The sequence below is a fragment of the Schistocerca gregaria genome, chromosome 1 (genome assembly GCF_023897955.1).
Source record: "Schistocerca gregaria isolate iqSchGreg1 chromosome 1, iqSchGreg1.2, whole genome shotgun sequence".
Classification (NCBI taxonomy): Eukaryota; Metazoa; Arthropoda; class Insecta; order Orthoptera; family Acrididae; genus Schistocerca; species Schistocerca gregaria.
The window spans coordinates 208,018,487-208,042,587 of record NC_064920.1 but is presented as its reverse complement, the minus strand read 5'-3'; the positions used below and the strand labels follow the sequence as shown (position 1 = coordinate 208,042,587).

General features: G+C 40.1%; 1 protein-coding gene across 1 annotated transcript; it reads left to right on the top strand.

The window, feature by feature from the left end:
- The first annotated feature begins 719 nt into the window (after positions 1-719).
- On the top strand, positions 720-23,718 carry LOC126288710 (uncharacterized). Its single transcript, XM_049986259.1, has 3 exons — positions 720-761; positions 15,867-16,226; positions 23,487-23,718. Exons 1-2 carry the CDS (start codon positions 753-755, stop codon positions 16,212-16,214), a joined length of 357 nt encoding a protein of 118 aa, XP_049842216.1. The 5' UTR covers positions 720-752; the 3' UTR covers positions 16,215-16,226; positions 23,487-23,718.
- The last annotated feature ends 383 nt before the right edge of the window (positions 23,719-24,101 follow it).

The window sequence follows — 24,101 nt, the reverse complement described above, 5'->3', positions numbered from 1 at the left end:
TAGTGTGACTTCGTTATAAAGTACAAAATTGGCAAAACGCATATAATGAGAATGAGATTCCGGTTGATTTTACGATACGAACGAAGGCATTTCCTTTCTCTATTCTCCTTAACGTATCTAACATTGGTCGCTCCTAGAAAATTCGAAATGTTTTTCACTTATAACTTTGAACTCAGTGTTTTCTTGACAATGGTCTATCACCATCAGGCTTTACACTCTGTATAATGTTTTATACTCTTTCATGGCAGGTACGGTGCAAAGACGCTCAGTTGGCTGATTTGTGACCATATTTTCTTTTAATGTACCCCGTGAATTCTATCGAATCCTCCAGAACAATCGAATGGTGAAGAGTATATATTTTATGTTTTTTTGCTGTCATCGAAAGGAGATGGTGTAGGTAGTGATAAGGTTTTACTTTTTCAGTGACTTCAGTCAGAATATGTAGAGACATTGTTTAGCCGTCAGAGCCAGTGCCAAATTGAAAATACGCCTTTGTCCGTAACAGTCGGTTCAGTTGAATGTCGCTGAAGGAATCTGTGTCTGAGACCAGGCGGGGGCCGCAGTATTATCTCACAAATGGCATGTGGGGGTTGTTTCTCAGTACTCCGACAAAAGGCTGTACTTTGCCCGGTAGTAAGTGGTGGGGGGTGGAGGGGTGAGTGCTAATTCCTTTACCTGAGGGATAGGCTGACCTTGTCAGTTACTGCCCGGCAGTCATTAGTGACGCAGCTTCACCACCGAACCCTGCAGCTATGATGGAGGTAAGAGCAACTCACTTCGTTATGCTCGCTCGCTGGCCGGGAACTTAGCTGGACGCCTTCGGCTGTTGGTGCGTGGTTCATACTCATTTTTATTCTCCGCCACTTGTCTGTAGCAACAGGCAAATTAGTTGTGTATTACAGGGAATTATCATCGCTATAAGATCGCCTTGCCGTTACGGGCTTGTAAGGCTTATATGCATATGCATATATTTCTTTTTTAAAATATAGGCTGTGCACCGCGAACTGATAATTGGTCTGGGGGTAATCTTAGGAGTTCTACAGAAACATCGAATGATGAAGCGTATATATTCTGTGTTTTTTATTGCCACGAAAGGGGATGTTGTAAGTCAAGCGTGAAAAATATCGTCTGGTTATTTCGGTATCCGCAAATAGACGGTGTGGAGTCACAATAAGAAACGTGTTCAGTAATCGTGCTTGAAACAAATGAAAATTGTGGGTCATGCAGTACATTCCATTCATGAGCGTATCTCTGTGTGAATGTGTTCGTGTAAATATCACATTTTTGTTGAGAAATCAATAATAAGCGTGTGGACATGGCATCTGTGTCTTTTTTCCTTATTTTATGTATAAGTTACTACACTTACAGCAGCTTATTTCAGAATCAACTTTTATCCCTCCACACCGTACGCGTAAACGATAGCTAGTACTCAAGAGCAAGATGTCGAATCTTGCGAAAAAAATAGTTTATCGCCTGTTGATCTCGGAATCTGCAGTTAGATGGTACATGGTCACAATTAAAAACGTGTTCTGTGATCGTGTCTGAATGAAATTAAAAGAAAACGAAAACTGTAGGTCGCGCAGTATATTTCATTCATGACCGCTTCTCTTTGTGAATATGTTTCTGTAAATATCACACCTTTATTGAGAAATTATTAGGCATTGTGTGTATATGGTGTCCGTGTCTTTTTTCCTTATTTTATTTATAAGTCCCTACGCTTGCAGTAACTTATTGCAGAATGAACTTTTATTTCTCATAGGCCGTACGCATAAACGATAGCTAGTACTCATCAGCACGATGTCGACTCCGACGAAAAATTTATTTTTTCATAAAATAGTGTTCTTTTCGTAGAAGTGTGAAGTTTTGCAGCAGTCATTAACAAGTTCAGCGGTTGAGTAAATATTTCATCTTCAACCTTCTGATTTGTGGCTAACTTCTAGAAGTAAATATCGCATTTGCTTTGCGCTGACACGTTGTAAATGTGTGGCGTTTGTGGAGGTCGAAGAGATTGGAGAGGATGCGGAGACATGCCATTTTTAATGTACTCTGGAGTGAACGGTAGTGTCTGTTGAAAATCACTGAATCTCGCTTAGTTCAGTTCATTTAGCTGATTTTGTCATCGTTGCCGTAGACGCTTACGCCTTATCTTCTAACTCTTTTAGTGTATGCGATACTGCAAAGTTTTACTTTGTATCGTTGGGGATTAAGAACTTCAGCTGGCAAATTGCGAATAATGGAAATAACATAGTGGAAACGGTTTGCCGTGAGAGGAATTGAATCTTTTTCGCGCCTTTCCTGTTGCTGAGTAATTCCGCTCCCTGAAGGCATGCCATTAGCAGATAAGCCGATGAGTCACGCATGCTCAGCGGCGTTGCAGTCCCGCCAAATACCGGTGTGTTACCTGCGGACAGCGTTTGCACAATGTCGGGGAGACTCACAACGCCTTTTATGTGAGCGGTAAAATTATCTGATGGTAGTAATTTTACCTTGCGCGTCTTGATTTTAGTTGCTACAAACCTGAGTGAATATTGGAAATCCTGGCAATCGACTTAATTATCCGAAATATGCATAGTAAATAAAAAACGGCAGACAGTCGACCGACTTTAATGCACAAAACATGCATCTCTCACTGTCCTTGTGTACCATTTGCAACTCATACGGATTTGTTAAAAAAACTGATTTTCATGGTTAATATAGAAGGTGCGAAAGTTCTGTAACGAAAAAATTCACTTAAACCTTTTATTGGGATGGTTTCGTTATGTTGTCTGCAATACTTCTGTATTCATTTAGAAAGACTGACATTCACTTAAACAGATTTGTTTGCAAATTCTGAATGTCTTCTTCTACTATAAACATTTACTCACGTTGTGCATTTAATCCTAATTTTGCTCGACACATAACTGTTTCTCTCTTACGTACGTATTGTCCGATTGCAGCCTTTTAGATGCAGTAGTGAGATGACTGACATTGTCACGAAAGTCCATAAGAACACCATGGTGTTCGCTTACTGATTTGGAATGGTGTGCTTTTAAAGAAAGTAGAACGGACCAAGAAGCACATATGTAAAACAACACAAATATCGCGGAAAAATCAGATAGTTCTATCAACTGCTTATTAAATTACGGTGTGGTTTCTAAGGGCAATTATTTCAATTACGTAGAAGTTAAGTTACGTCTAAACTGAGTACATAAGACTAATTGAATATACATATTTGCCTGAGAAAACAGTCGACAGAAAATTAGACCTTTCTGTTTTTTAGAAAATCCATGAAAGCGGTCCACTTACGATGACGGTATCTTTTCCATTTTGTATTGTGTTCATCCCGTCACATCAGGAGCCGAAGTCATAGGCAATCGTCCATCTTGTTGAACTCGGATGCTCCATATCTGTGAATTTTGTAAACACTTTAAAGTGAGTTCTCGTATTTTAAGTGTTGCGTAGCATGGAGTGTGAAGTGCTGTGAGCTCTGGACTATTATTAGTACCGTCGTGGAAGATAGAAAGATTCGTCAATTTCTTTATATCGAACACGGAAAGTTTGTCGGTAGCGGACGGTTTTGAAGCGCTTGTACTTAAGAAATTTCTTAATGAAGGTACCGTTATTGCTGTTGTGCAAGTCACACCAGACAACTGTTTTATGCAATAGTGGCATGAGTAGCGTGCATTTAAATTAATTAGAAGATATGTATCATGATGCAATAGACATCTACCGAGTGTGGGAGCTGTTCATCGCATTTCATTCGTAGCTCACGATTTCTTCTGATAAACCGTGGTCTTATGACATATATGATTATTATTGTTCCTGAAATAGAACAGTGTTTCACGTTAGGTAACAACCAGCCGCTTTCTGGAAGCATTAAGTCACAAAGAAGTTGTTTCAGGGGTAGAGTAACAACCACAGATTGATATCAATGCTTTGCAAGTTTTGCGATGTTGTGTTCCTGTTGATAGGCTTGAAACGAATGAGTAAAATTGCTTCAGCGGCCATGTCTTGGTGTCACCAGTATCTCCCGTATGTTTTCTAACTTCCATGTACTTCGCACCATTATTTCGGTGTTAGCTACATGAATATTCGAATAACACAATAGGGATACAGAAATTATTTAGGTCATCCAATGACAATAGAATTATGGTGCTATTTATCATCCTTGAATGAGTTAGTGTAGCCACATAAGGTTATTTACAAAAGTTAGAAGACATTTAAAGCAGGCTGAGCAGACGTGAATTTTAATCCTAAATCTCTATTGTGTCTCTAGAGCTGTGAACAGGGCGCCATCTTGCTCAATCGTAGGAATATTGTCTGGCGAGCGATGTATTTATATGTTAGTCCCAAAGTGCTCAGAGCCATTTGAACCATTATTCGTGAGATGAATGAACTATATTAATTACAAGGGACACTTTATAGAACACTCTGTAAGCTATATTTTCGAATGTTCATTTTTTGTGAAGTATTCATATATATATGTTTCAGTCTGTACACGATTAAAAGAAAATTCGTCACTCTGCTTAGGAAACGCACTCAGTGTAGCACATGGCATGTGTATGGTCTATAATTACTTGGAGCATACGATTGCTGGTATGAAAATATGGCAAGTGGCAAAGACGAGGTAAAATATAGTATCACCCCCAAAGGCATTAATTACATAATTTCCACAGTTGTAAAAAGATAATTTCTAAGTAAAACAAATGTTTATAATCCGTGTTCGCCAAGGCTCCACTACTATAGCATGTTTAGAGCAACGGTTCATTTCGTTTTGAGTGTAGATGATGCAGTAAATCTCATTCTTGAAGTTCCAAACCGATTGGCATGCTGTACCCTTAGAAGGACAAAAGTCTGCGAATGCTAGAAGATTTTCCATGTTGTAACTGCTGTTTAATTTTGAAACAATATCGTTTTGAAACACAGCGCTTCAGTTAAGGCCAGAGGGCATAGTACTGAAACTTTCCAGGTATTATTCGGTGAATGTGTGTTGGGCACACAGGGGATGGCAAGTCTTCTTGTAGAACCTCGAAGGCCCTGGGTGGAGACGTACTACGTGTGGGTTCATAACGGATGAAGTACTGATTTGTTCTGCTTCGTGTTTGTGATTGGAGTTCCAGCAGTAAGAACAATTCTTCCAATTTACACAATCTTCCCAAAGTTAAAAATATTGTTAAATATACATGAGACGTGATTGACGAACCACACGCAGCTACCAATTTAGCTTCTGCAATGCCTTCTACGTGATTGGACTTACGGTGTAGAACAAAGACTACGGTGGTATACTGGTGTATTTCAGTCCATGTTCTTCTGCAGGTGATATTCGACGAAAAAGAATCTTGGAATTTTGTGGTTTGATTGTGGATTGATTAGTGAAGATAATAAGTCATTTATTGAAAGACTACTTCCTTTTTATGTATCTCATTGGTAGATTAGGACGGCTGAAGATATATTTTCTTTGAGTTTCTGAAATTTTTTGAACGATGAAATGTAGCAATTTTTTATTTTGACATAGTATGTCACTGACTTGTGAGACGTAGTGTTTTTACCAAGTGAAACCAGTTCCTCTAAACATAAGAGCGTCAAACGGCTGCAAGCATCCTCTATCCAGACTTCCCAAAACCAGCTAATGTCTGTACCTGAATATCATTGTAATAATTGCCCGTTGGACACTTTAGACCGGCAGTACACCCGTGGATATTTTGATTATCAAATACGCCGGGAGAAACTCAAGAATCACATCATTGTAATAAGCGTTCATGAAAATTGTTATCAAGTATGAAACCACATCAAGAAACAATATACAGTTTTTTCAATGAAGTGTACACCATATTTTTACAGATATAAACATTATTCTTTTCTTTGAGCCACACAGTGTGTAGGTGAAATTTTCTCTAATCTAGGGAACCCAAAATACTAGTATAAGGAAAGCGTCACTATTAGCGTCCGTTTTGAAAATGATACAAAGAGTCAAAGTATTCCATTCTAATTAACCAAAAAACTTTGTATCTACGACTTCATACAATGCTGGAAGTATAATGGTACGTAGCGAGGGAATAGCTGCACAATACGGACGTGATTGCAGTCAAACAGCAAATACAGTTTCTTATTATTCAACATACGAAAGATAAAACTTTGTACATTGAAGCAACACAAGAACGTTGATTCTGTCACGTAAAGATAATACAAACAATGTCGAGTGTGCTTGAGCGCTCTCAACGTTCTTTCTTTTTTAAGTGTGAACTAGGCAATCAGTCTTATAGGCTAGTCATTTCGTAGGCAGCAGTAGTCGTAACGTCTAAATATATTGTGTTCCAGGTGCGAATGTGAAATTAAACAAATACAGCCAAGTCATTCTTCCAAATTGCTCCTTAATCACATCAGATGATTCTTTGGATTTTGATTAACATAATTGGGTCTGAAATTTCCTATAATTCTCTGTACACTGTGGTCGCTGTCATTATTATTATTATTTAGTTGGAAGCAGTTCGGGTGACATTAATAGTTGTAACATTTGGCAGTGACCCTTTCATTCTTTTGTTTCGAGATATATTCCTCGACCGTGGACCTGGTTGTACTTCTCCGTCCTGCGGCGTTTGTCTGCCTGCTGATAATCTACTTCATGCCGTTGTTTGCTTTCCATCTGCGGAAGAGATATTTACCGAAGGCATACTCTGGCTTTTGGTGTTGTTTTCAGTTATGTAAAAGAGTTGATTATGTTTTTTGGTTTGTCTTATCGTCGAAACAAAATACAAGAAATTAGGAGTATAGAATTATTTTGAGCGTTAAATTTTTCCTATGCGCTGTTAAGAGAGTGGAACTTTAAGAAATAGTCTGAATGTGGTTCTGCCAAGTGTGAAATGCAGAGTAGACATCTGACATTAGATATTATGACTTTTCCGTTATTCGCTTTCAGTAATAGCGGTTCGGCAGAACGCAGTAATATTAGTTTGTGTTCGATTTCTTGTAGTAATTCTACTTCACTCTTAGCATTTGCCATATCATCTGTCAAGATCACAATGCTGTTGGCAAAAGGTAGGCAAACCTATGCAATCTCTATTGCTTTAGTTTTACGTTCTCTGTGATTACATCCGCTTTGTGTGAAACTCAGATGCTAATTCAGAAGATTTCCCTAAGTTTGCAGCTACACATCAGCAACAGAGGAAGGTAGACCCCCCTCACCACAAAGACATCAGAGAGGCAGTTTGGAAACATTGTCTTTCAAGGATTTCATGACATTAGCCAGCAATTTTGATTATATTCGAAGTCAGGCATTTAACAGGATTTCGCTGTGAGATTGATCTCCTTAATGAAATCTCCAGGAACTTATACGTGATTTTGGACCAATGGCTGAGCTTGCAGATCTGATCAGTATTTATTAAAAGCAGCACTAAGCGTTTATACAATTACAAAAATAAAAGTACAACGGTTGGTGATTTTTGTATTAGAACTTGCGTGATATGAAAATATTATATTTCAGGGCACTGACACAATGCGCACAACAGGCGTTGCTTCTGATCAGATTTATTATAATATAATGTTGACGAAAAGAACGTTGGTACTGAAAAGTGCATGCAACAACGATATCCTCCTTCGGGCACGGGTGTGTGTGTGTCGTCTTCAACGTAAGTTAGTTTAAGTTAGATTAAGTAGTGCTTAGGCTTAGGGACGGATGACCTGAGTAGTTTGTTGCCATAAGACCTTACCACAAATTCCCCAAAATTTCCACAAACTTTAGTGTCATTAGAAAGCCATGCTTTCAAGGCTTACCTGCTAACGCACTGCTTTCCCATGGTGGGTACGTATATTCGATACTTGTAGGAAGATGAAGTGATAAGGACTTATAAATGTTTCCTTGTTCTGAGAAATAGCTGGGAAATAGGTATTTCTGTGAATTGTGGGCTTAAAGTCAAGTATAGCTTCGAATGCAAGAATAAACTTGTTGTTGCTGTTGTTGTGGTCTTCAGTCCAGAGACTGCTTTGATGCAGCTCTCCATGCTGCTCTATCCTGTGCAAACTTCTTCATCTCTCAGCACCTGTTGCAACCTACATCCTTCTGAATCTACTTAGTGTATTCATCTCTTGGTCTCCCTCTACAATTTTTACCCTCCATGCTGCCCTCCAACACTAAATTGGTGATACCTTGATGCCTCAGAACATGTCTTACCAACCGATCCCTTCATGTAGTCAAGTTGTGCCACAAATGTCTCTTCTCCCCAATTCTATTCACTACCTCATCATTAGTTATGTGATCTACCCATCTAATCTTCAGCATTCTTCTGTAGCACCACATTTCGAAAGCTTCTATTCTCTTCTTGTGCAAACTGTTTATCGACCATGTTTCACTTTTATACATGGCTACACTCCATACAAATACTTTCACAAACGACTTCCTGACACTTAAATATATACTCGATGTTAACAAATTTCTCTTCTTCAGAAACGCTTTCCTTGCAATTGCCAGTCTATATTTTATATCCTCTCTACTTCGACCATTATCAGTTATTTTGCTCCCCAAGCAGCAAATCTCATCTACTACTTTAAGTGTCTCCTTTACTAACCTAATTCTCTCAGCATCACCCGATTTAATTCGATAACATTCCATTCTCCTCGTTTTGCTTTTGTTGATGTTCATCTTATATCCTCCTTTCAAGACACTCTCCATTTCGTTCAGCTGCGTTTCCAGCTCCTTTGCTGTCTCTGACAGAATTACAATGTCATTGGCGAACTTCAAAGTTTTTATTTCTTCTCCATGGATTTCAATTCCTACTCCAAATTTTTCTTTTGTTTCCTTTACTGCTTGTTCAATACACAATAACATCGGGCATAGGCTACAACCCTGTCTCACTCCCTTACCAACCACTGCTTCCCTTTCATACCCCTCGACTCTTATAACTGCCATCTGGTTTCTGTACAACTTGTAAATAACCTTTCGCTCACTGTATTTTACGCCTGCTACCTTCAGAATTTGAAAGAGAGTATTCCAGTCAACATTGTCAAAAGCTTTCTCTAAGTCTACAAATTCTAGAAACGTAGGTTTGCCCTTCCTTAATCGAGCTTCTAAGATAAGCCGTAGGGACAGTGTTGCTTCTACGGAATCAAAACTGATCTTCCCCGAAGTCGGCTTCTACTAGTTTTTCCATTCGTCTGTAAAGAATTCGCGTTAGTATTTTGCAGCTGTGAATTATTAAACTGATAGTTCGGTAATTTTCACATCTGTCAACACCTGCTTTCTTTGGGATTGGAATTATTATATTGTTCTTGAAGTCTGAGGGTATTTCGCCTGTCTCATACGTCTTGCTCACCAGAGTTTTATCAGGGCTGGCTCTCCCGAGGCTGTCAGTAGTTTTAATTGAATGTTGTCTACTACTGGGGCCTTGTTTCGACTTAGGTCTTTCTGTGCTCTGTCAAACTCTTCACATAGTATCATATCTCCCATTGCATCTGCATCTACGTTCTCTTCCATTTTCAATAATATTGTCCTCAAGTACATCACCCTTGTATAGACCCCGTATATACTTCTTCCACCTTCCTACTTTCCCTTCTTTGCTTAGAACTGGGTTTCCACCTGAGCTCTTGATATTCAAACAAGTGGTTCTCTTTATTCCTAAGGTCTCTTTAATTTTCCTGTAGGCAGTACCTATCTTACCCCAAGTGAGATTAGCTTTTATGTCCTCAAATTTGTCCTCTAGGCATCCCTGCTTAGCCATTTTGCACTTCCTGTCGATCTCATTTTTGAGACTTTATATTCGTATTTGGCTGCTTCATTTACTGAATTTTTATATTTTCTCCTTTCATCAATTAAATTAAATATTTCTTCTGTTACCCAAGAATTTCTACTAGCCCTCGTCTTTTTACCTACTTGATCCTGTGTTGCCTTCACTATTTCATCTCTCAAACCTACCCATTCTTCTTGTACAGTAAATGGTTCAAATGGCCATGGGCACTATGGGACTTAACTTCTGAGGTCATCAGCCCACTAGAACTTAGAACTACTTAAACCTACCTAACCTAAAGACATCACAGACATCCATGCCCGAGGCAGCATTCAAACCTGTGACCGTAGCGGTCGCGCGCCTCCAGACTGTAACGCCTAGAACCGCTCGGCCACCACGGTCGGCTACTATATTTCCTTCCCCCGTTATTGTCAATCGTTCCCTAGTGTTCTCCGTGAAACTCTCTACAACCTATGGTTTAGTCAGTTTATCCAGGTCCCATCTTCTTAAATTACCACCTTTTTGCAGTTTCTTCAGTTTTAATCTGCAGTTCATAACCAACAGATTGTGCGCAGAGTCCGCATTAGCCCCTGGAAATGTCTTAAAATTTAAAACCTGGTTCCTAAATATCTGTCTTACTATTATATAATCTATCTGAAACCTTCCAGTGTCTTCAGGTCTCTTCCATGTATACAACCTTCTTTCATGATTCTTGAACTAAGTGTTAGCTATGATAAAGTTTGCTCTGTGCAAAATTCTACCAGGCGGCTTTCTCTTTCAATCCTTACTCCCCTTCCATATTCACCTTCTCTTCCTTTTCCTACTATCGAGTTCCAGTCAGCCATGACTATTAGATTTTCGTCTCCCTTCAGTATTTGAATAATATCTTTTATCTAATCATAGATTTCATCACTCCCTTCGTCATTTGCGGAGCTAGTTGGAATATAAACTTTTACTACTGTGGTAGGCGTGGGCTTCATGTCTATCTTGACTACAATAATGCATTTACTATGCCGTCCTATTTTTTAATCAATTATTAAACCTACGTTCTACTCCTGCATTACCTCTGCTTGATTTTGTATTTATAGCCCCGTATTCATCTGACCAGAAGTCTTGTTTCTCCTGCCACCGGACTTTGCTAATTCCCACTATATCTAACTTCAACCTATCTATCTCGGCCTGGTGCAAAGTTCCATCAGTCACGAGGAATTTATTGTTTACGATATTCCGTGATGGTCATTTGCGACAGAGGCTGAACAAGTTGCAATCAACACAAACGGAAAAATTGGCAGAAATAAAGCTGTGAGTACCGGGCGTGAGTCGTGCTTCGGCAGCTCAGATGGTAGAGCACTTGCCCGCGAAAGGCAAATGTCCCGAGTTCGAGTCTCGGTCGGGCACACAGTTTTAATCTGCCAGGAAGTTTCATATCAGCGCACACTCCTCTGCAGAGTGAAAATCTCATTCTGAACACAAACGGAATTTCATGGATTGGTGCAGAGGAAATGCACACATTTAGATCCAGTAGTGTACTCTCTTATCACCTAAACTCCATCAGTGAGCTATAAAAGAGGGCCAGTCTAGCTGCGAACACCCTCTTGATTTCGCTTTTCCACGTTATCACACAGCAACTCACTGAGATTAATACTGCCCTTCTTTGTAAGACAAGAGAGGGCACTGATCGATTTGCATGTGCGCTATTACTCTGAAACAGTCCGTAAAATTCACTTTAGTTATTAACAGCTTCATGTTATGCCACTACCCCGAGCGGTTCTATGCGCTTCAGTCCAAAACCGCGCTGCTGCTACGGTCGCAGGTTCGAATCCTGCCTCGGGCATGGATGTGTGTGATGTCTTTAGGTTAGTTCGGTTTAAGTAGTTCTAAGTCTAGGAGACTGATGACCTTAGATGTTAAGTCCCATAGTGCTCAGAGCCATTTGAGCTATTTATGCCATTACCGCTAGTGGCCACCATGAGTTCTTTCGTAATGCATATGTTATGAGTAGTGAAAAATTGTGCCGGACCGAAACACGAACTTGAATTTCCTGTGTTTCGCAAGTAGTTGACTTCGTTATTGTGTTGAATACGCCACCAGGCCGAGTTCAGACTTGTTGGGATCCAGTCAAGTAGACGGTAGGTGCTTCAACGTGTTGAGTATGCTGCTACTTGCTCAGTATTTGTAGCATAATTTATAGTTGGTTCTCGTTTATCGGGCAAAGCACACCTTCCGTAGTAGTACTCTTTCTCGAAAGCGACGAAAGCAGTATTATTCAATAAAATACGTCTCAGATAAACATTTAAGACTGAGCTGAATACAAAATCACCCATTGCCATAAATTCTTCTGAAAACTGACGAAAACGATTGTAGCGCCAAAATTTCGTATTTGATGGTGATATAAAATTAGTATCGTTGAACCGTGATTTCTTAACATCATGTTATCTGAAAGGTTTTCCAATTCATTGTACGTATTCGATGTAACAGCCACGGTCACTACATACGGCGTTTTCGTGCCTTCAGCGGTTTTTCAGCACTGGTCTACAAACGCGGCTTGCAATGACCAGTTACACGGACCACAACGTCTAATTCTAGGTTTTCTTTTTCTGACTTACGGAATATCCTTTTTAACTGACAAATCCATTTGAACATTGCGAGACAGGAATGCAATATCGCGGAAATTGGTCGTATATAACGTCGAAAAATGATTAGTAACAGCTAAAGCGGGTTCCAGAAGTTTTAAGAAGATTTTAATAAAAATTTTAAGAAATTTTAACATGTATCAACTAAGCTATGGATGCCCGCACCGTAAATTCATATGTTCGATGTACTGACGTGTAACTGTTTTCACAAGAAAGCCTTATCATATAGATGAGAACAATCCGTGCTGTTCAAACGAGTGATTTATTTGTTTGCACAAAATCTGGTTCTCCTATTTTATACTAAACATCATCAGTTCAAGAAATTATTCAATTATACATACATCTGATAAAAGATCTGTAGTAAATCTTGGCAGCTCATTTGTTTATACAACTATTTATAACAGCGCGATTCCGTTTTAAGACTTACATTCATTTTATATCATTTTCATGTATCTGTGGGATCTTACATATATCCTAGATGGATATAGTATAGGTTTACTCCAATTAATAGATCGTATTTAAACATTTCACAGCACACAACCTATATTGTAGACCACTGGGCATATTGTTGCTCACATGCTTTATAGGTATGACTGATGGATCATTGGAGTTGCAGAGGGTGGGAGTAGAGTGTGGTCTTGGGGTTGGGATGGAGGGATCTTTCTGTAGCTCTCGAGATGAACATAGGAAATTTAAAAGAAGATCTGGTACAACGGGTATGTTGGGAAACGATTCACCAATGTTGATGTGAGGAAAAAGCTTTTTCCCTGATTCTGAATTTTTAAAAAGATAAATCAACGACATAGTTGTGGAGACATGGAAGTCGCCGACAATGACAGAGCCGCTTCTGGGTAGCCAATGGAGGACTGTTGTTGGAGCACAACGGAAAACATTTTGGTCATCCGTTTAGACAAATTACTAGTAGGGAAATACAATGATTTAAATTTAAAACCCATGGATTGTTGAAGTGTAACATAAAAACAACTCTGCTTACAATTGAAAGTTGAAGGGCATTTTAGCCTCACTGGAGTATTAATGTGGTATTTACAAATGCATAAGTTATCCTGTGGTATTTTTATCTATTTCATTAATTTTGATTCCACTCGATTACTACATGAATTACCATGGTACAATCAAGTCAGTGTTACATGTAAAGAACATGTGGAGAAAAAATACAAATTACAGACAATCTTTATTGAGTCAGCTGTCTGCTGATTGGTTTGATACAGCCTGCCATGAATTGCTCCCTTACGCCAATCTATTCATCTGGTAGTACCATTTGCGCCCTTAGTTCGCAGTCACTTGTCGAATGTGTTGTTTTCACACTCTATTTTACACTCCACAGCTCGTTCTACTACCACGGAAGTTATTTCCTGGTGTCTTAACATATGTCTTATCATCCTGTCCCTTTCTCCTCTGAGGAATCTCCATTTATTCATCTTTTCGTCGTTTATGTGAACAGCCTCCTGATTGTATATCTGTCCACCTTATTTGCAACATCCATCTATTCTACCATATCTCAAACGCATCGATTCTCTTCATTTTCGGTTTTCCCGCGTCTATAATTCACTACCATACAAGGCTGCGCTCCAAACATATATTCTAAGGAAGACGTCCCTCAGGCTGATGCTGATTATTGATCCTAGGAGACTTATTTCACCTGGGAATGTCCTCTTGTCTGTGCTAGTTTGATTTTTATGTCATCCTTGCTCTTCCGTCCGCATTATTTTCCTTTCAAGGCAGCAGGATTGGCCGGCCGGCGTGACGGAGCGGTTCTAGGAGCTTCAGTCTGGAACGGCGCCACCGTTACAGTCGCAGGTTCGAATCCTGTCTAGGGCATGGATGTGTGTGATGTCCTTTATTGAGTTTAAGTTGTTCTAAGTTCTAGGGGACAGATGACCTCAGAAATTAAGTCCCATACTGCTCAGAGTCATTTGAACCATATTTGAGCAGCAGAATTACTTTACTTCTTCTACTTCGTGGTCCCCAATTTGCTTCCATTATCAAGCGTAACCAAAACTGCCTCGCTGGCTTCAGCTGGTCCTCATCTAAGAGACCCTCAATTTTCTGTTCCATTCTTCTGTACACCTTTCTTGTCAGCAACTTGGACGCAATGAGCAGTTAAGCTGACAGCTAGCGCACTTATCTGTTCATAGTGTCTTCAGGATTGTTTGGGAGGTATGTTTCGATGTACTGGTGGTACAACTCCAGTATCACCATTCTCTCCCAGTCACTTTATAGAAATTCCTAAGGTGTATTATCGGTCCCTTCTGCCTTATTTGCTTGCAAGTCTTCGTAAGCCCAGTTAAGCTCTGACTATATAATTGAATCCCCTGCATATTCAATATCAACTTCCAGTTCTTTGTCTGACGCATTCGGGAGGACGGCGGTTCAATCCCGTCTCCGGCCATCCTGATTTAGGTTTTCCGTGATTTCCCTAAATCGCTTTAGGCAAATGCCGGGATGGTTAATTTGAAAGCGCACGGCCGATTTCCTTCCCCATCCTTCCGTCACCCGAGCTTGCGCTCCGTCTCTAATGACCTCGTTGTCGACGGGACGTTAAACATAAATCTCCTCCTCCTCCCACTTCTTTGTCTGTCACGTCATCAGACACGTCCTCCACTTCGGGGGAGCCTGCAGTGTATTATTTTCACCTACCTGCTCTCTTCACTGCTTTTAAAAATGGAATTTCCACTGTACTCCTGAAGTCGGCGCCGTTGCTTTTAATTTCATCACACACTGTTTCCACTTTACTATACGCTGAATCTGTCCTTACGACGGCCATAACTTTCTAGGTTTCTTTACGTTTTTCGTATAGCCATTTCGCCTTTAGTTCCTTATTTCATTCCTTAGTAGGATTTTAATCGGAATGCGAAATATTTTTAGACGTCTACCTGCGTAGGAGAAAAGATCATCATGATAATAAGAGCTCACACGGAAATATTAAAGTGATCTTTTGCTCCCGCACTGTTCGAGAATGGAATTGTGGAGAAGTAGTTTGATGGTGGTTCGAGGAAATCTTTACAAGACACTGAAGTGTGATTTAGTCATGTAGATGTTACACATATTCCTGTATTCCTGACTTCCTTGAACATTTCCGTACTTCCTTCATTCATCGATCAGTCGAAGTACAGTGTTTCATTTGTTGATCATTGGCTTGTCCATGTATACTACTGCCCATTAAAATACCGCAATCGCGATAGGCTACAATCCGACCTTTATCAAAGACGGAAACGTGAATGTACGCATTTCTCCTCCTTACACGAGGCATCACAACAACGTTTCACCAGGCAACTCCGGTCAACTGCTGTTCGTGCATGAGAAATCGGTCGGAAACTTTCCTCATGTCAGCACGTTGTAGGTGTCGCCACCGGCGCCGACCTTGTGTGAATGCTCTGAAAAGCTAATCATATGCATATCACAGCATCTTCTTCCTGTAGGTTAAAATTGTAGCACGTCATCTTCGTGGTGTAGTAATTTTAATTACCAGTAGAGTATTTGACCTTTGTGACTGAGCAGAATACTTTGTTGTCCACAGCGACCTGCCGAGGAAGAGTGGGAGGAATGCAAGAAGCACCTGCGGGAGCGTAGCCGGCAGTTGAATCTCGAGCGGCAGGCGCTGCTGCGGTTTGCCATCGCGAACAGCGCGGATGAACGCGCCGCCCGGTACCGCTACCTGCTCGACAACGACCCGGACTTCTTCAGGCGCCAGCCGCCTGGAGAGGCGCCTGCGGTAGCCGCGAATGCTGCTGCCGCTGGGCGAGCGACTGCCGCTGCGGCTGCTCGAGAGCCTGTGGCAGGGCCGTCGTGGCGGCGGGACGACGATGCCGCCAACGAGACGCCTAGCGAAGATCACAGACCTGCTAAGAGGATGCGTCTCGAGTGACTTGCGCCGGAGGTAAGTGTTACTTCTCTCTTCCCCTTCTCTCGTCTTCATCTCTTTCCACCATCACACTAGTTCTCATTTTTGTCCCCCCTCTCTCTCTCTCCTGTGGGTTCCCAGAGCTGTCGCTGCATCCCAGAGATGTCACTATCGGGTTCTACCTTTCTCTTCTTCCTCGTCTTCCCCTATTTGTTTTTTTTCTTGCGACGTCTGTCTAACTGTTCAATCTTAGGTATTCCTCTTCTTCTTCCCTAAGGTTACCTACTAACATTATTAAATGAGTGTCACTAAAGATCAATTTTTATGTAATACAGGTTGTTGTTGTTGTCGTCTTCAGTCCTGAGACTGGTTTGAGGCAGCTCTTCATGCTACTCTATCCTGTGCGAGCCTCTTCATCTCCCAGTACCTACTGCAACCTAGATCCTTCTGAATCTGTTTTGTGTATTCATCTCTTGGTCTCCCTCTACGAATTTTACTCTCCACGCTGCCGTCAAATACTAAATTGGTGATCCCTCGATGTCTCAGAACATGTCCTACCAACCGATCCCTTCTTATAGTCAAGTTGTGCCACAAACTTCTCTTCTCCCCAATTGTATTCAATACCTCCTCATTAGTTATGTGATCTACTCATCTAATCTTCAGCGTTCTTCTGTAGCACCACATTTCGAAAGCTTCTATTCTCTTCTTGTGCTAACTATTTATCGCCCATGTTTCACTTTTATACATGGCTACACTCCATACAAATACTTTCAGAAACGGCTTCCTGACATTTAAATCTATACTCGATGTTAACAAATTTTTCTTCTTCAGAAACGCTTTCCTTCCCATTGCTAGTCTACATTTTATATCCTCTCTACTTCGACCATCATCAGTTATTTTGCTCCCCAAATAGCAAAACTCCTTTACTACTTTAAGTGTCTCATTTCCTAATCTAATTCCCTCAGCATCACCCGACTTAATTCGATTACATTCCATTATCCTCGTTTAGCTTTTGTTGATGTTCATCTTATTTCCTCCTTTCAAGACACTGTCCATTCCGTTCAACTGCTCTTCCAGGTTCTTTACTGTCTCTGACAGAATTACAATGTCATCGGCGAACCTCAAAGTTTTTGTTTCTTCTCCATGGATTTTAATACTTTCTCCGAACTTTTATTTTGTTTCCTTTATTGCTTGCTCAATATACAGATTGAATAACATCGGGGATAGGCCACAACCCTGTCGTAGGTTTGCCTTTCCTTAATCTATTTTCTAGGATAAGTCTTAAGGGCAGTATTGCCTCACGTGTTCCAATATTTCTACGGAATCCAAACTGATCTTCTCTGAGGTCGGCTTCTACCAGTTTTTCCATTCGCCTGTAAAGAATTCGCGTTAATATTTTACAGCTGTGACTTATTAAACTTATAGTTCGCTAATTTTCACATCTGTCAACACCCGCTTTCTTTGGTATTGGAATTATTATATTCTTCTTGAAGTCTGAACTGAGGTTACCTAGTAACATTATTAAATTAGTGTCAATAAAGTTCAGTTTTTACGTAATACACATTGTAATCTTCCAACAGTAAAAATAATATGTATATCATTCACATTCAGTGTAACCTCCCAACAGTTTATTATTCAGTAACCTCGCAATAATAACGCGACTAACCTCTCAATAAAATTGTGGCCCTCTTATAACCTTTCAATAATTGATTGTGAATTTAAACTAGTAAATTTTTGACGTCAGCAGTGCTGCGTCATGGCCCTGAAAGATGATTCTGTATAAATTGAAAGTTCTTACCTCAATGAAGTCGCCGGATAACGCGTATATATCTGCTCCTATAAGAAATTTTACTGACACAGCCCAGTACAATCTGGCATCCATAAAAAGAAACAATTGATTTTTCTTTACAATAATCGGGATGACCATGGAGCGGAGAAATTAGTAAATTCTTTAAATTGAGATGAATGATTATCAAAAGTTAATTTTTATAAGAAAGATTATTAATAAGAGATTTTTTAAAAACATTTACATGGGACTTGATGTAACAATAGTACATATGCGCCAGGCTGATTTTACCTTATACTAAAACGCTCAGGCACCGCCATCGCTCCCCACGGCCGGTCCCGCCAACTCGATACACCAGACTCCTAGCTTCAACTTACTCCTACTGCCACACATTTCCTACTGCAGCCAATACTGCTCTCTGATATGAGATTCTCTTATAGCTTACATATCGCAAGCAGCGCGTGAGTGCGCTAGCAATAAATTCCTTAATCATGGACGTCTTATAAGATAGCCGAGTCTAATAGTCAGAGCAGTAGCAGCGCTTCTCGTATCTTCCGCCTTAATTCGGTCACCTTACCCTTCTCAGTACCTGGACAGCAGCCACCACACACGCTCCGACAATACACTGGGAACTTGGTAGGTTATGTTGTCAGCTACTACAATTACTATATGTTGGTGACAATCACGTATATACAGTCTGTAACCGCGCGACCGCTACGGACGCAGGTTCGAATCCTGCCTCGGGCATGGATGTGTGTGATGTCCTTAGGTTAGTTAGGTTTAAATAGTTCTAATTCTTGGGGTCTGATGACCTCCGATGTTAAGTCCCATAGTGCTCAGAGCCTTTTGAAGCATTTTTGAACCACACACGTATAATTGTGTCGGCTTCCCGAAAGTTTGACTACCAGTGTAAGCTTCTCCCTTGAGATTACTGAGGGCCCCCAAACCAAGTTAGAAATAATTTTTGAGTGTATTTCAATACATTAATTTTATGACTTTTCATCACTAACTTTATTTTATTCTTCAATCACTTCAGCACCCAGTATTTTCCTGGATAACATTTACTTGAGCCATGATCCATTGCTTGACATAGTCCGACAGGAGAAGTGATGATTGTTCATGATTTTAACGCAGATCAGTTCCGTTTTTGGCAGTTGTTCCACACTACATGGGAACTAAATCAAATGGCTCTAAGCACTATGGGACTTAACATCTGAGGTCATCAGCCCTATAGACTTAGAATTACTTAAACCTAACAAAGCTAAGGACGTCACACATATCGACGCCCGAGGCGGGATTCGAACCTGCGACCGTAGCAACCGCTTGATCCCACACTGAAGCGCCTAGAAGCGCTTGGTCACAGCGGCCGGCTGCATGAGAGCTATCCTCATTTCTTTTTCATTTTAGTTATTTCTTCTCTGTTCTTTACTCAACTATCAGTTTCTGATTCCTAATTCTGTTCTTTCGTTTTTTAAATTGCACGTTCATCACTGATGACGGTTTTTATCAATTGAGAAAGGCTGAGAATTTTATCTAGCAGCGCCAACTGTTACTCTACTGCATTCTGTAACAACTCCCTATACCGTATGACAGAGCACTAGTAAGTGATCTCCGTTTGATATGAAATTACAAATCTTTTTTTTTTTTTTTTAAATGCGTGTAGGCCACTTCTCTGTGGGGCATATGTGATTCACACCTCTTTTCGCAACTAGATGCGTAATATTTTCTTCCTTGTTTAATTCTGTTCACTCAGTGCTCTAAGGTATGTCAGATAACTTCGTTTCCCCATTATCAAAGCACTAATTTATAAAAATTTTTGTACAGATATGCACCAGAAGCTACAATTTAAAAGACGCGATATCTGTTGTGTGGATGTCTAATACACTTAAATTAATACTGCTTCAAAGGACTATTGGAGTTTTCATGGTCCAAGATGCGACTCTAGGTGGGTGTAAAATGAATGTGCGCAACGGAAAACACTGAACGCGAAAAATCAAAATTTGGCCATGTCTAACTACCCCCTGAAGCAGATCTTACGATCTCTTAATTGTGATATTATTTCTTCCTTCTTGCTCTTTAAAATATAAATTACAACCTAAACATACATGAATGTTTAAGGGAGCTAGTAACTACTAAATGATAAATGTTGTTTCTGCTTATACATTTATTGCAGATTAAAACCCCTTTATATTACAAATGTTTATATTTCCTAACTAATATTACTCATCAATTGCCCAAATCTGACCCTTTTTATGGCTACGCAATATAAATAACGCGAGATGACTGACATCATCTACGTACCAAACATTAGAAGACACTGCTTTCAAAGATGATCTACAGTGGTGTGCAATCTCAGCGGAAATAAAACTTACGTGATCAGATGGTTGAAATGGCTCTGAGCACTATGCGACTAACCTAAGGACATCACACACATCCATGTCCGAGGCAGGATTCGAACCTGCTACCGTAGCGGTCGCTCGGTTCCAGACTGTAGCGCCCAGAACCGCACGGCCACTGCGGCCGGCCTACGTGATCACATTTGTTTATAGCCCTAATAAGCCGAAACAATTAGCAATACCACCGTATGTACTGCGTCCGGTGCGTCTGAGTGATGGTTTTCGTTCAGGTTTGCGACGATGGAAGAACTCCAGCCACAAAATAAACTCTTTCAAACATTAGGACGGCAGCAGGTGGTCCTCTGACTAGTATAATCTAATACTGTCTTCCCTTCTCTGTGTTCTACAAACAAGAAACGCGTTCTCCCAGCCACAAGGACGGAATTCAGATAACGTCTCTACTTGAGTATAGACGGAAGAAGTGCTCTCAAGCACTGAACGCTGCATACTCAATGACGACTCCCTACCCGAAGGCAAGTCCAAAATCGTATAAGTTCGCGATAGTGAAGTACCTGATCATTCTAACTATAAAATATCTTGAGAGCAAAGACAACAAGGCCGTCTGTACCAACAAAAGCTGATACTGAGCGACCGTCAGACACGGGCGCTCAGAACGGAAGACCTCAATCTCCCCACCGCTGGCTTCCCAGCAAAGCCCGGCTCCCCTGCCGCGTAACTGCAGAAGGCGACTCATATTGTCGAAACCACGGGATATTCTCCCTCTCTACAGATTCTTCCGAACGCCGACCAACCATATTTTAGTCTTTTGTCATCCGGCGCGGAAAGCTTGAGAGGAAATGTCTATCCCCGTTAATTAGAAATTCATACAATGGCGCACTTCTCAGAATAAAAATACTCGGAACGATCACTACGTGGCTTTATGTCATACTTTTATCTCTACTATTATGTTTCCTACATTCTCGCCACTGCGTAGGAGTTCCGTCTTTTGAAAATTTACTTTAAATCCCCTTTTATCATATTCCTGCAGCTATTTTCTTAGCGTAAAGGAGTGATCATCTTCTTCACTTGCCACCACAACGTGATCAACTGCGAAGAACAAGGTATACAAACTATGTTCCTTTGTTTCTCAATGCTCATTTCAGTACATTTCCTAGTCTACGGTCTGAGCTTTCTCGGTATATATTTCAAACAATGTAGGAGATAAGCAGTCTCTGGACGGTGATAAGACAATGAAAAACCTCTATACTGTTTAATCAAAAATTCAGTGTTTTTATGTTTTATTTTTGTGTCTACTTAGTTACTGAAGCAATCCTCTTTTAACCTTTTCTTTATTTCTATGAAATTGATATTATATGATATTTACACAAAATTGTTTTCGGTTTGCGACCGATTCTTGGTATAAATGAAACTGTCAAATTTTCGACTATTATCACTTTGGGATAATCTGTGGCACTGTCTCCAGTGGTCGCGAACTTCTTTCCTTGTTGTAATACATCACTTACATGTAATACTAAAACATGAAAATCCACCTGGTAATGGAGGTGTTGCAGATAGCGACTGGTAGGAAACCTATTGTTTCATTTGATACATCATTTAAGGCATTAACTAAAATTTTGTGATAAAAATTTCCTTAAACTTGCTCAAACTTAATGCTTATCGGAACGCTCATAACCCCTCTGAGTTAATTGCGTGAAATATTTTTCAGGCTGCATCTTATAAAGTACTGTCATGAATATGCGGAAGACATTACAAACAGCTAGACTGCGGCCCACAGTGCAATGTTAGCATGATACTTCTGGTTAAATGTGGCTGTCTTACTTCTGTATGGGAAAATAATTCTAGATACCAACAAGCATTGTATCACGGGTCTCCTCTTTCTGACAGATGCCGAATGTCGCTAAGAAGGCGTCTAGCCCCATTTTAAATGTCGCAGCTGCTTCTTTAGCTTAATAGAAAAACCTCGTATTATTGAACTGAAAAATGCTCATATTTTTCCATACTATCACTTGCTGAATATCATGTTCTCGTATCATGACCCATTAAGGAAATATAACAGAAGTCCATGTTTCGTGGCAAATACTACTCGTTACCTTACATATTGCTCCATTTTTTGAATAGGACATACACACCACAGTTTGTGTGAAGCCCTTTTCAGCATGCGCGGCCACAAATAAGAAGAATTGGTAATTAACGTCTTGTATTACTATAAGTGTGAAACGTCCCCTTAGAAAAATTAATGAATTACTGTGCTAATAAACCTCTTACATTATTTGATTTTCAAACAGCCGAGCAAAACTGAACGTACTCAGACATTACTCTCTTTACTTATTCTGATCAACACTAAACAGACACACAACATTTTTAGCACAACGCAGTCTGACTTTCAAAAATCCCTGCGAAAGATTGTCCCTGACTAACATAACCTATACCTTTCACAAATCACTTACCTCACAAAAATCTTCGTTACTCGAACTACTGCAATACAGCGAACGCCACTACTGGCAGCTAAATAAAAGATTCAAACTACTGAAGGCACTAACTACTGATAGGCATAGTTAGCAAATGAAACATTTTGATAGAGAACAAACAATGTATTTACCTCAATAGTGTTCAATAGTGATAATATATATATCCGTCCATGATATCCAATATTACAAATTTACTCTTTCTGATGTCCGCTCTCAAAATTCCACCATCTCTCTCCACACATCCACCACTGCTGGCGACTAACCACCAACTGCGCAACGCTACGCGCTGTTAACAGCCAACAGCCCAACGTTGCAATAGTGATTATTACAACAATGCCACCCAGCCTCAGACTGCACACAGCACAACCAGTGATTTTCATACAGTGCGCTACGTGGCGTTACCAATATAAAAACCTAAACAGCCTACTTTCAAGTGGTACGCATCTTCGATAAGCCAATACAATCAGTTGTCACTATAGAATTTTATGGATTTCGAATTCCGAGAGATCTTCATGAGACACCAGAACTTTATAGAGCAAACTGTTCATCACTTGTTAACAGGAGCAGGAGAACTTAAGTCTTAGATAGGAGTAGGATGAGCATTAAGTAACGATAATAAAGCGTACGTAATAATTATGTCCATAATTTGTTTTTCTAATCGCATCTTTTTAATTTATTTTTACAGGTTGAACCCCAACAAAAGGATGTAACAGCTCAAATGTTTGGGCGCTCTTGGCGAACGACATCAACTGGCGACTGGTGATCTTGAGGTCCCCTTCATGGCCCCCTAGAAGTACACAACGAAATGTTCCTTTTTCTCCAAACACGTGACTGCGCTGGAAGATGGAGCACTGACGTTTAAACTCTGTGTTTATGAATCATGTATATCAGTTTCGTGAGGACTCCATAAAGTCATATTTTGTGTAAATATACTTAAATCGAATAAAAATAATACACTGCTGAACTGCGTGTTGTTTCTTTGTATTCCCGCTGAATATTGTTTTAGTTTTAAATTATTTTGTACGCGCAGTAGTCTTTTGTATTATTCGACCAGAATATTATTGCACTTGGGAGTGATGTCACCTTATTATGAGCTTTTATCGTGATATTTTACAAAGCCACGCTGAACCACTTCATATGATATGCACACCTGTTTTGGAGGAATTTACAGGGTGTTGCGTTTTCCCTAATTTTCCCCTGTACTTATTTACTGTAACGTCACGGGAGGCCAAGTGAAATAATATTGTGGTCGGATAGTATATTGCTGTACGCACTTCTGCAGGTTTCTTAATATATTCAT